We start from the raw sequence: 13175 nt of genomic DNA on the forward strand, positions 1-13175 counted from the left end.
GCCCTGGGAAGCAGAAGATATTCCTAAGGGGCTTCTCGGTGTTTTTTTTCTTAAATCTCTTGGTTCAGACGGTGGTAGCGTGCAACATTGTGGCGAAATTTAAGTCTCATGAAGCTCAAACGAGCTAACAGTTATGTGAAAAATTGGGGGTTTTTTTCTTTTTAAAAGCAGGTTTAAACTTTTCCAAATAGTTTTTGGTTTTTAGAGCTTACCATAAAGAATCTAAATCCATGAGAAACTAAATTAATTAAATTAATAACTTTTCCTATGCTGTGAAGGTTTTCCATGGCTGAGATAATTCTCTGCAAGGTACTCCTGGGTAGGATGGGACATGAGAAGTGCCACAGATTGTGGCTGGCATGGAGAACGCCAGCGTATCCTGCCTCAGCACTGCCTCTTGCAATACAAAAACTAGGGAGATATCAAACGTTGCTTACAGGAGCCAAGTCTGAAGCAGAATCGGGTGGTTCAACTGTCAGTAGGTATTGTGGAATTCGACTAGGAATTCCTTGCCAAAGGATGTAGAGGCAAAAGAATTTCAAAGAGACACTGGAGAGGGATTGGAGGAAAGATCTGTTAAGGTTTACCAACAGGCAAACCACACGAGGTCAAAGGAATTCCCCAAACCAGCAATAACTGGAGGCAGAGAGCACTTGCTGAAGGTGAAAAAAAACGCGTATTTTCCTGTAGCATCTGTTTATCCTGACTTTGGGTGACAGTAGACTAATTGAACCTTTGGTATGAACAACTGTGGTTATTCTTATGTGCCTCTGAAACATTCCTAGATATCCAGTAAAGCTGAGCACTTCACTGGGAATCTCTATTTTTCTGTATTTTTTTCAAAAAATGCAGGAACTTAAGTTTGCTGAGAGTTCTATCCCATTATTAAATTTCAGCCAAGGAAATGAGTCTATTCTAAAGTTCTGGGCAAAGAGAGCAACAGGAAACCAAATTAGCCATAAACTTTTACAAAGAAAAGCATTATGAGATCTCTCACAAAAATGGTGCTCCTATATTTGAGCTGGGAAATAAAAAAATCTCAAAAAATTGAGGTGGTCAATGGATAGAAAAGACTTTCTTTCCCTGTAGGGCTTTGTATGACAAAAGGGGATGGCATCTGGTTTGGTTTCTTTGGTTTTTTTCTTGTGATTTTAACACACTGATTCTTTAGTTGCTACTACTTTAGAAGGAATTTCCATTTTATGTTTGGCTTCATATGTCTTAGGTCCACACTCCTTCTCCATTCAGTTAAGAATAACATGTCACATAATGCACTTTATCAAAGATAAAACTGCGCAAAAGCTCAGCATACTTTTGTCAGAACTTGACTTCAGGTTTTTCCAGGAAGTACAGAAGTTTTTCTCCAAGTTAGTGGTCTTTTGGGACTGGCCTTCGAATTCTGTTGTGCCTTTGATCTAAGACAAACTTGTATCCTAAATTTTCTCTAAAGGACAAAAAAAATTCCAGTGGCTCTAAATATGGTTGAGTCCTTTTATTGTTGAATTGCTGCGTTATGTTTATTCTAAGCTGTTTTTTGTTTTATAATTTTAGAATTATCCAGCATGTCTTCACTCACAGAAAAGGACAGACCAATTGTTCAGCTGTTAATGGACACTGGCACTTGCCCAAGATGTGTTTTGAGGTTCTGTTGTGTGGCATCACAGGCACTTTATAGACGTCCACACAAGGTTTGTTCTTCGTATTCCTAATTGGGATGTGTGAACATATGAATGCAGCTTGGAGGAGAAGGTGGCTGTATTCTTGGGCTCTTTGCTTGAGAGGAAAACACTTTGCAAAATGAGTTACACTGTGCAATTTTGAGAAATTACAAGAATCACAGAATATAACAGTTGTTGTGGGTTAAATGTTAAGTTTGACTGTGAAAGTTGCTATGTATCCCCTGAAAATACCAGAAAACAGGGTGAGTTAGCTTCTGCACAGCATGGCTCTGTCACTTTGAAGCAGAGTAGCTCTGACTGTTCCCTCTGCTCTTTTTCCTTTACTGTAGTAAGTAGTAAAGCGGCTGTGGGCAGTGCAGCTGATACAGAGGAGGACCATCAGTATTCCAACATATACTTCCTTCTTCTTTCAGTAGAACTGGGATGTAACTGAAGAATTGCAGAGCACAGGTTAAGGATAAATCTACCTTTTTCAGTCAGTCACACACAGTGTTATTAGGCATCCTTTTAGCTGACCTTAGTGCTGAAATTCAGTGTTCTTCAAATTTTTCCTAGCTGTGCACAATCATTCTTGCCTTGTTCTTGTATTTGATACTCCTCAACTTGGTTTTTGCTATTTGCTCCTCTTCCCTATTGGTTCTTTGAGACCTCTCTCATTGTGTAGGGCAAATAAACATCTCCATTTACCTGGTCTAATCCCTTGTCTTTATGCTTGAATCTTCTGGTGCCTGTCTTGATTGTTTCACCTTTGCTGAAGTTTAGACTCTCCAGAATTAATTTTTAACATCTTTCTTCCTTATCCTTTTCCATTTTCTAACAATCATTTGAGAAATGTTAATTCTGTATGCCATTTTTTATTCTTTTGCATCTCTGCCTAATTTTCCTCTGAGTTGCAACAACTCAGTAACTGCTGTCTTTGTTACTGAAGACCTTTTAATAAATCTTTCTTTATGAACTATGTCTTGCCTCTATCTCTCATACTTCCTAAAATTCAGAGACATACAGGTAATTCTTCTCTCTCCTCACCAGCACATCCTTTAATTTATGTAGGCTTCTCTCTTGATATGAAGTTCTTCCTCTATGTTTTTAATTTCACCCTCACCTGCATCTATTCTCATTTTCTCATACTATAGTAGCCAAGTGTCTTCCTAGTCATCTGGGCTAATAGAGTTGGAGGAATCAAATTCTAACATAATCTAAATGACAAAAAGCCAATAAACATCTATTTTCACTGAATAGCAATGAGGCCAAAGATAAATGCATTAATGCAAGTCAAGTCTGTAATATGTTTTCACTCTTGGATGATGAAGAAGCCTGTTCAGCAAAATTCAGTTTCTCTGGATAACATTTTCAGAGAAATACAGCTTGGAGCTTTTTAATTGCATAGATGTCTTTTGGTATAAATTCCAAGTTATTAATTACATATGCTAAGGCTAAACTGGAATGATTAGTACTGCCTTTTAGGATTGTGTTTCTAAGTGCTTGTTTCAGCATTGGAGAAAAGAGGAAAAAACAACAGTACGATTCCTCTGTTTGTGTTAGGATTTGATGAAGGATTTAAAAGAATTTCTGAAAAATAATAAAGAAAAAGAAGATACAGTTTGTTCTGACATAGCTGATCCACCTTGTAAGAGAATCAGACTTGAACACACAGAAGAAGGGCCTGGTGATGTGAACCACAATGGAGCACTTCAGCAGATTCCTTCGGTTAGTGATGAAAATGCTGCAATGGAGAACTCGGCTGTGAAGGCTTGCAATGTGTGTTTGGGAATTCTTCAGGAGTTCTGCGAGGCTGACTTTGTTAAAAAGGTAAATAACCAGTTCTTAATCTTTATGTGTACTTTTATAGGAGCTTGTGTATGTTGGGGCCTACAGTATAGAGCTGGTGATTAAAAACGCAGTGCAGTTAAACAATTGAGAGAAAGATACAAGAAAACAAACTGAAACATTTACCTAGTTTGAATATTTGGAATGTAGATGGCGCCATTCAACTACATACCACTCATTGACAGTGCTTGCATACCTCCTGTGCCTCTGGGAAATAAAATTTGTCCGTGTGGCCGTATTTTACCCAGTCCTTATCATAATGTAACTTTTTTAAAAAGTAGCAGTACAGGTGTAATGGAATGACTACTAGGAGCACGTTTCCCAAAGAAAAGGACTAACAGACATGTGGTTACATGAATTTTGGAGTTAACCTGAGGTTCATCCGCGTAGATTACAAGGAAAACCTCACTGCAGGTCATGACCTCTCTTCACTTTTCTTATGTGAAGGGAAAATGAGGAGGCATCAACCGCTGTGGTCTTCAGCTTAACTATATGTTCCTAATATAACGTGAGTCTGTCTTTACAATATACTACTATTTAGAAAGCCACAGAGGAAGAAAATGTTTTGGTGATACAACAGATTGCAGATAATGGAGAAAATATGAGTTAGAATATGGGCATAATGAGTGTTGCAAACATCGCCTCTGAGCAATAAAATTTCTTAGGTGACAAACTGAAATATTAGCAAGAAAAAAACACACTTGCATTTAAGATGTTTAACAGACTCTTAAAATAAAAGAATTTGGCATGAATATATCTAAAAATGAGACTAAACAGGAAGCATAGTATATTCTGTTGTTGAAGTGCATGATGTTTCTTTTTTGTTTCCATTGGCAGAGTATAATTTTACAGAATCCACTTCTAAGACTTGTTTCAGAGTTACGCTCTTGAGTAGCAATGGAAAATCTGGCAGCTTTTGTTAAGGCACCACAAAAACTGATTATTTTATAAGGAAATTTTCTTATCTGAAATGGTGATTTCACCTTGAAAGCTCAGAATTCATCTTTAAAATCACTGACATTTTGGACAGCTTCTCAATGTGTGTTTAAGCTTACGTCCAGTAGGGACATCTAGCCATCAGCTCTTTAAAATGTTTGATGCGTGTTTGGATTCTTTATTTCCAGTGACAAATATGATTTTTACAATGAAGAGTGATTATGAATTCATACTGTGGATACCTGTTTGTTCCTAGCATCTTAAACATTTTTATCGTCATGGAATTATATCACTGCCGTGAAAAAAGACATGCTGAGTCAGCTGTTCTAACTTTTGGTCACTGCAGTGTAATTTGTTGCACTAAGATTTCAGTATACAATTGGCCTTAGCCTTAAAATAACAACTTTGTTTTCTTCATAGCAATAAGGATACAGTTTATTACTAACTTTTTTTTAACGGAACAAAAAAGCTTATATTTTAATATAAGTTGTTAGGGATTACTCTGGTTTGTATGTTCGGCATCTGTCTGAACGTGTATTAATGTGAATTTACAGTGATTACACTAGAATAAAGAATATCCTAAAATATTATCAACTCAGTTCCATTGCTGTGGTTTAATATTACAATTCTCCTCCTACAGGTGTGCCAAAAGGTTAATTCTGCTGACTACCAGTTCACTAGTTTTGTATTTTCTGTGTCGCTACCCCCACAGCTGTCTGTTAGGGAGGTAAGATATTTCTTCATAACTTAGATGCATAATAAAGAAAGTAACTGTGGAATGTACAAGCTGGAGGTGGTTTGATTTTTAATTGCTATTGCTTAAAAAAACCAAAAACACATGCTAGAAGTGAAGTCTGCTCTCCCCTTCTTTGTTGATGGGTATTATTTTGATTAATAAAATGTCTGAGTCACTTCAGGTTTTCAGTTAGCCCAGGAGTTACTTTACATCTGTAAATCTAAAAGGAGTTTCTTTAAACCCTTGGTGTATTGTTCCCTTTGGTACAGATGCCAGCTCTGCTTTGTGGATCTTCTTGGAGAAGGAACTGCACAGCTGGTGCCTTTCCTGAAATAAATGATAATTGGTAGTGTAGAATACAAATGAAGGAATTTGAAGATGAGCTCTTTTAACTGTTCAGCATTTTAAATTATGTGAAAATACACATTATAATAGTCACCTGTCTTGGGCATTGTTGAAAGTCTAGATTTGTAAAACTACAGTTTATAGCAATTGTAAAACTACTGATTTTGATGGCAATTTTAATCAAACTTATATTGTTTTCATTTCAGTCATTTAATTACAGAAGATAATGATAACATGAGAGGTGTATAGCCCTGGTAATTTTTTTTAAACTGAGGAAGAACGATAAGCATCGTATAGCTTGATCAATGAAACACCAATTTTTGCTTAGTTGTGAGATATTTTATGATGTTCCCCTGCTTTCTTATTAAAAATGATGCAAAAATGCTATTCTAAAGGGCAACATGTAAATCTTAATGATACTTGCCCGCTGTGTTAAGATGTAGTAGAAGCTTCAGTGAACATTGCAGAAAGAAGTGTAGGTCTTCTTGGGATATTTATATATAAAAACCTGTGGTGAGGTCTGTTCTCATCCCACACAATTTGATTGTTAAATAATCTACTATACTTTTAGTGTTGACTTGTACTGTTAGTTCTGGCATCTCGAGCAAATGCCAGTGTAATAGTTGTGTTGTACTAACATATTCCACTTCTAAGTCTTCTTGAACGTAAGATTTTCTACTTCCTATCTGAAGTCAAGCATAGTTGGTGTGTTTGCTTCAGCTGCCACTGTGTCTGGTAAAATAATACCAGAACAAATTGCTTTGTGCAATTCTGAATGGATGAACTCTCCTTAGTCCCATTTGATTTTATGGTCATCCAAAAAATGAGATATTTCAAAGAACCACTTTGAGGCTAGGTGAGTGTATGGATGCATGCGTGTGTGCCTGTGATGCTCTGTAGAGCTCAAAATGTAGGTCAAACTTACTCCAACTTTATGCCCAATGTAAGCTTAGGTGTTTAAAAAAAGAGGAGCCTTATTATTTTTAGGCTACTATTGAGCAGGTCTTTTCTGTTTCCAGTCTACCTTTGCTAGTTGTTACTGAGACCTTCCTTACTCTCTTCATTATAGCCTCAATGAGCAAAAACGAAGTGATGCACAGAATCTTTTAGCTAGAGTCCCAACTGCAATTCCTGTGTTACCAAGATCTTGATACATTTCCATTTTACATCTTTAGCTTGACAGCTATAGTTTATCTAGCTTAAAAATATCTTCTTTTTTTCTTTTTCATAGCATAGCTATATAATGATGGAGGCGAGGAAAGAAAAATTTGGTGCTATTGTTCTTCCTTGTGGGTCTTTGCCAGAATGCCTCGGTAGAGGGTGTTATTGCATTGCAGTTCTAGCTCAGTGATGTTCTCACACTAATCTAAATGAGCAGGGCAAGTGTTTCTGTCTGCTTTTGAGGCAGCCTTGGCTGTAAATGGAAGAAAATAGTTTGCTTGAGAGAGTTCCGCTTGCTGATTGAAATATTCATGATACACTGAGACTGTGTGGACTGGGAAAACTGACTTGGCAAATGCGGTTGGTAGAAACCCAGATTTATTACTTTATAGTAACTTTGTCTTCTAAGTGCAATAAATTATTAGTTTGATAAAAGAGATGAGAGGTCATTTTTAACCTGTCCATCTGCTTCATTCAAAGTATCTTGTCTTTATGTTCAAGCAAACAAACAATACTACAGTGCTTGGTACAACAAAGGGAATAAAAACTGTGGTATGAATAGGTAGATTGAGATGAGTGAGTAGGAAGCTCTAAAACCAGATCTGTTCTCTTTGGAAACAGTTTTGATTTGTCTTGGAGCTGATCTATATTAGGAAGTTCCTGCTGTCCCTCCTATTAGATCCCTTCAGTCTTGCCAGATGCTAAACCAGCTGTTTGTGTAGCTGTGCTGTAACTGAAGGGGTGAGAATGAGTGATGGTGGAGAAAGGAGCTCTTTTAAATTGTGGGGATTTCTTTACCACCTATCCATTTTTCACTTCAAAAAATAATTGGTAAAAGCAGTAAGTTATATGTTAAAATATCTCAACTATCTCAAAATGCTTTGTGTTGAAAAGAGATCTTTTGTTAAATTCTGCTTTTAAGACTTTGAACTGCACTGTACAAGAACATATGTAATTTTGTTGTAAAAGGACACTCCAAAGACAGCTTCCCATTGACCTTTTGTATGACACACAGATTTTCTCTGACTTCTTTTTAACAAAAAATCAGAAACTACCTTTTAATATTACCTTCGACTAATTTAATTATGACAGTTGTCATCCTGCCAAGTCTAAAATGTACGATAGGGGCTGAAGAAGAATGGGACATAAAATTTACATTTGCATAGTATTTGTATCTGTCATGCAAAGAAGCTATCACCTCTTTCCACAAGTAGGATATTTGATTAAAATAAATCATAAATACAGGAGTCCCAAGTTTATGTCAGACAACTATATTAGAATATGAAGTGAGCCATGCCCTTCAAAAGGTTGACTGTTAGCTATGTCTGTAGTCTCAGTTGTGATCCATCACCCTGGTACTTGCTACAAGGACATTGATGCAAAATAGCATATGTAGTCATTACTCCCTGTAGGACTGTGTATACCTCATAATGGAATTCCCCGTCTTGAAGCTCTTTTCTAATACAGTGGAAGAATGCTGTGGCTGAGGTTGCATGTGGTATTTCAACTGTTGCCACTGTGATCCCTCAGATAGCATTAGAATAATATCCTTCAGCTTGTAATCAATATAGTGCCTGAGCTAGTGTAGTTCAGAAATATATTTGCTGTTAAGCATTGCCCTGCAGGCTTGAGCTCTGTAATGAGCATTTTTCATTTTCAAACCATTTCACAAACATAAAGTAATTATGAAGTAGAGGGATCTGATCCCCCATTTCACATACAGCTGGGAGAGAATAGAGCAGGGGAATGAAGGCATAGGAGTAGAGGGGTTTGGCTGGATTGGTGGTTGAATGGGATTTGGAATTTGGGATCTTTTGGCTTCTGTGCTTACAGTGCCCTACTCTATTGTTTGCTCTTAATTGAAGGGGAAAAGTAATTTCTTTCATTCTCTTTCAGTTTTGAAGTGAAGAGAGAGGAGGTGGTATTTGACCTCTGGTCTCATTTTAGCATAGTTATTTACAAACAGAAGTTATCTCTATTTTATAGTTGTACCCCTGTAAAACAGAGAAGGGAGTGAGATTACCCACCTGACGGAGTACCAAACCTCCATGTGCTTTAAACCAAAGCATATGAGAGTTGGCATTTGTCAAACGCAGATTTATAGACCTGGGTCTATGGTTGTCATATTGTCTAGTTCTATTTTTATTTATTATTTTATCTGGGTTATTATGCAAACAAGATTACAATATACTTTATGCTGTTTTGTGAAGCAGTCTTACTCATACTGTCTGCATATGCAGGATAATGAATCACAATGAATTTGAGTAAACAGTATTCCATCAATATAACTATATTTATTTTGCTCAGCAGTGTGCTGTTTTGTGGATCGTGTAACAGTTTGTGTTCTCTCTTCACCATTCTTCTTTCCCCTTAATATTTCTAGCACTGTTTTTAGGATTCCCTCATTCTTTTAGATGTACCAAAGGAAGGATAATAGACAGTTTTTTGATTGAGTTCTTCTATCAGCATGTAAAAGAGATCTATGATGTGGTTCCTTCTGATATCCATGAAAAGATGATGTGATCCTGGCTCTGCTCCTTTAAGTTTGATACATGTTTTCAAACCTCTTAATTAGAATTATTTCTTTGACAATAGTAATGCCTTCGACAGGGTTTGAGGGGAGGTTATTCTCAAAGCACCATGTATAAAGAATAAAAGACAAGGAAGGGACGTTAAATTGTGAAGAATTTAAATCAGTTATATTCACTGCTTTTGAGATACCAACTCTTTTGGACATTGCATATGTATATATGGCTGTATGACAAGTATATGGAGTCACCTTTGTCTGACACTTGACTAGTAGTCTGCAGTCCACAGACTGAAAACTACTGATTTAGTTTATTTTTCACTGTAGTGGTTTCAAGCCAAACAACCTGGTTTTTGGAATTCACCTTTAGTGACGATGGTGAGACTAAGTGCCCCGACTATATTGACAGCACAGGTCCTATTAGTTAAGCTGCATCCTGTCAGTCTTAATGTATTTTGTTGTTGTTGTTAGTAGAGGAAGAACAGAGAATGTTATTGTTGTTGTTACTTCATTGTAGGAAGTTTTGAGGGGAGTTTTTCTCTTCTTATTAATTGCTTTTGCACTGGTAGGCATTCTGTTGAAACAGAAACATCATATGGGTCTTCTGTATACTTGTGTCCAGCACCACTTTTTTTTCCACTTAATTAAAGACCTAATAGAAAGGCCATTTGAGGTTAAAGTTAAAATTCTAATTAACTGTAATGCACTTCAGTTTAGTAAAGGTATGTTTTCATCATGGTACAGAGAATGGCAGTCACTCTTGGCCCCTGCAGAGGCAAAATTTAAAATCTGAAGCATTGAACAATTACTACACTGAAGTAATAGATCATTTGGTAGAATCACTACATCAGTACAAAAAGAAGTGAATGGGACTGCAGAGAGATGCACCTCTAAAATGTTTGGCTCCCCAGAGCACAGTTTGGGAAAGATACACTGTTGGAAGCCTCTGGCATAAGCAACGTTGTTTGAAAGTCTTCAATTAATTGATTGTTTTTAATTTTGTTCAAATCTGTTTGTGTTGCACTGATTTGATGGCTGTTGCTCCTTTGTGCTTACTTTTGTATTTTTCTATTGTCATTTCATACCAGTGGTAATTTTAATTCTGCTTTTGACCTTTGTTATAACCATTGTTAATTCTTATACTGCTGAGTTCCATTTATTTGAGATGCCTAAATGATTGTTTGTGGTCTTCTTTCCTGGGCAGCGTGGCATCTAAGGGGCCTGCTACATTGTTTCTTTACATATATAAGGCTGCTAGAGGAGAGGAGTAGAGTTTGAGGAAGGATTTACAATGCATGGATTGAGGACAGTCAAGCATTATAGCAGGTTGTCCAGAGAAATGGTGCAGTCTCCATTACTGGACATTTTCAAGAACTCATGTCTGAACTTTGTCTGATTTCATAGTTGATCCTCCTAGGAACAGAAGGTTGGATAGAGACCTCGTGAGGTCCATCAATTATCCTGTGGTCACATATGTAAAGCAAATATTCCTTCCTGGAACCTCCACTCAAACAAGTGTATCAGGAGCTGCAGAAGGTGGTATTCACAGAGAATCTGCCCAAAGGAACAGAGGGGCAACTGGGAAATGAAAAAGTAGGATTCAAGGTTGAATCTGCACATGATTCTCAGATCACATCTTCCAGCCATTCCTATGCATGCTGTGATAGATAATTGTTAGTGAACTTGAGTGTTTGCACTAAACGCACCCTCTGATTTCTAGAATTACTCCTTCTGTTCCTCAGCTTTCTCATATTCAGCCTATGTCCCCTAAACTAAGTGGTGTGCTAAGGGGGCAATCCTCAGGGAAATGGTTTATGATTACCATAAGACCAAGTATGTCTTGTATTTCATGTTTTTAGTAATGGATGATAACTGAATTTGAGTTTTTAAAATTTATATGTCAAATCAGTTTTCATGTATCATTCATTTAGACACTTTTTTTTCGTCTCTCTTTATGGTAGACGACTGCTAGTTGGACTTGACTTAGTCTGTCAGAGGCTTTTTCTAGTTGCAGTGTTAATAGCAAGTTTCAAAGTGTGTTTAATACAGCCTGATCTTTTTTTAAAGCCAGACAGGATTTGAGGTGAATTGCAAAATGATGTCTTACAAATAAAAACAAATACCAATTCTAACTTTCCACGTCTAAAGCAAAAGCTAAATTAAAATCCTAATACTTCCTTTTTGTCCTGAGATTTAAAAATATTTTTCCTTCTGCTAACAGTCTCTCAAATTGTTGGGAGGTTTGTGCCTTAATTTCACTTGCATTTTTTTTTTCTCTCTCTTCCTGGGCATGGCTGGTGACTATAGCATGCTGCTTGGCTGCTGGTAAAACAGGAAATGGGGTGAGTAATTTCTTTTGGCAACCCTCGTACTACTTCTATTAGAGAGTTCTCCAGATTTAGAGAAAGGAAATATATTTTTGCTATAACTTTTTTCCAGCATAGTTGAAATGAGAAGCCACTTAATGCAGTGGACCTGCTGAGACGTATATGTTAAGAGAAGATTTTAACCAGGCAGTTAGTGCTATATTTTTGAGGTCAAGACAGTTGCTTTCATGTAAAGGTACTTCTGCTGACAGTTGTGGAATATGTAGACTCACTTCCTATGTGCTTGGCCAAGATTTTAATTTACTTTGTACCTTCAAAACTAATCATAAGGAAATCCATAATTGGGATATGCTGCCATTTTTTTTTAATTGTCTGTAGCTTTTGCTGTATGTCTGACAACTCTTATATAGACACCATTTCTCGATATAAATGTTGAGCAGGCAAGAAGTTTTATAGTCTTGTTACGATACTGTTGCCCAGTTTACTTGATGCTTATGAAGGAGTGCAGGCTGTCTGTCCAGCTGTACAGCTTTGAATTAGCTTAACGGTCCTGAGAGGTGCCATGATGCCACCTGTGAGACAGAATCTTCTTGTACGTGGAAGACATAGTGAAATACAGACCTCTTCAGGTTTAGCTTACATTAATAGTGACTGAAAATTTTTAGATAATGGTGAGAAGTCAGTAGCGTAGAGAGAAAGATATTAGTGCAGTGGGTGCAAGTTAGTTTTGACTGTTCTTTTTTTATACCTCAGTGTTTTGAAATCAATTCAAATGCTTGATTCTTTGTCTGCTCCAGGACACTCCCATTCCCAGCCAAATGAGAACATATTAGAGCCATTTTGAACAGATAAATTGTCTTTGTGGGCAAGAGGAAAGAAATCCACTTGTCTCAAAGATAGTTGAGGATACTGTACTAGTCTTTGGTGGAAGCCATCTTGGAAGTACCATTTCAAGATAGTCATATAAATCTAGACTAAAAGGTGATGAATCACTTCCTACTTTGAGACTAATTTAAAAGCAATTGTTTCATTAAATTGCTTGAGAGAGGATGAGACCCTGTAGGGCAAATATTGCCCACATAGCCTACCATTAGTGCCATTTGTATAGGAGGACTTGCACTTTGCTCTCTAAGTTCACAAACAAGTGGTTTGAAATCCTATGCTGGTATCCTTACAGGCATCTGCTCCTTTTAATTTCTCTTTCCATAGGCAAAGACACAGGAGTCAAGGCCTGGTCTTGTACCTACAGAGGTAGTTGAGCCTGTCCCAGCAAGGTTGTCATCTGGGCTTTTCCTTTTAGGAATTTGTGCCCACTGAAGTTCATGCCCTTCTTTAATGAAGGACTAGATCTTGGAACAGCCCTTCATTCTTTCCTGCCATGATCTGCGTGCTTAGTATTTTTGTCCTTTTTTATTTGTGCATTGCTTATTTACCTGGGACTAGTTACCTAAGTTTGTCTTGAATTAATATATGTCGTGTACCTATCTTTGACAGACTCCTGTGCAAATTATTATTTCTTTGTGTATGTGATTCAGAAAACTGGGCTTTTCCTTGGCAAGGGATGACATTGTTCAGCTGAAAGAAGCTTATAAATGGATTATTCATCCGCAATTGTCAGAAGAGTTGAATGTTCCTGC

The 13175-nt window shown here is 37.1% G+C and overlaps 1 protein-coding gene across 1 annotated transcript in view; it reads left to right on the plus strand.

Annotated features, from left to right (window-relative positions):
* Window positions 1-1562: 1562 nt before the first annotated feature.
* The window catches only part of PUS10 (pseudouridylate synthase 10), a 30229-nt gene continuing 18616 nt past the window's right edge, over window positions 1563-13175 (plus strand). The window contains exons 1-5 of the mRNA XM_010078011.1: window positions 1563-1688; window positions 3222-3488; window positions 5083-5169; window positions 11519-11553; window positions 13074-13173. Of these exons, the coding sequence (XP_010076313.1) occupies window positions 1563-1688; window positions 3222-3488; window positions 5083-5169; window positions 11519-11553; window positions 13074-13173 (615 nt within the window). The remainder of the gene's footprint in view (window positions 1689-3221; window positions 3489-5082; window positions 5170-11518; window positions 11554-13073; window positions 13174-13175) is intronic.

This window comes from Pterocles gutturalis, unplaced genomic scaffold (genome assembly GCF_000699245.1).
Source record: "Pterocles gutturalis isolate BGI_N339 unplaced genomic scaffold, ASM69924v1 scaffold23778, whole genome shotgun sequence".
In the NCBI taxonomy this organism is placed as follows: Eukaryota; Metazoa; Chordata; class Aves; order Pterocliformes; family Pteroclidae; genus Pterocles; species Pterocles gutturalis.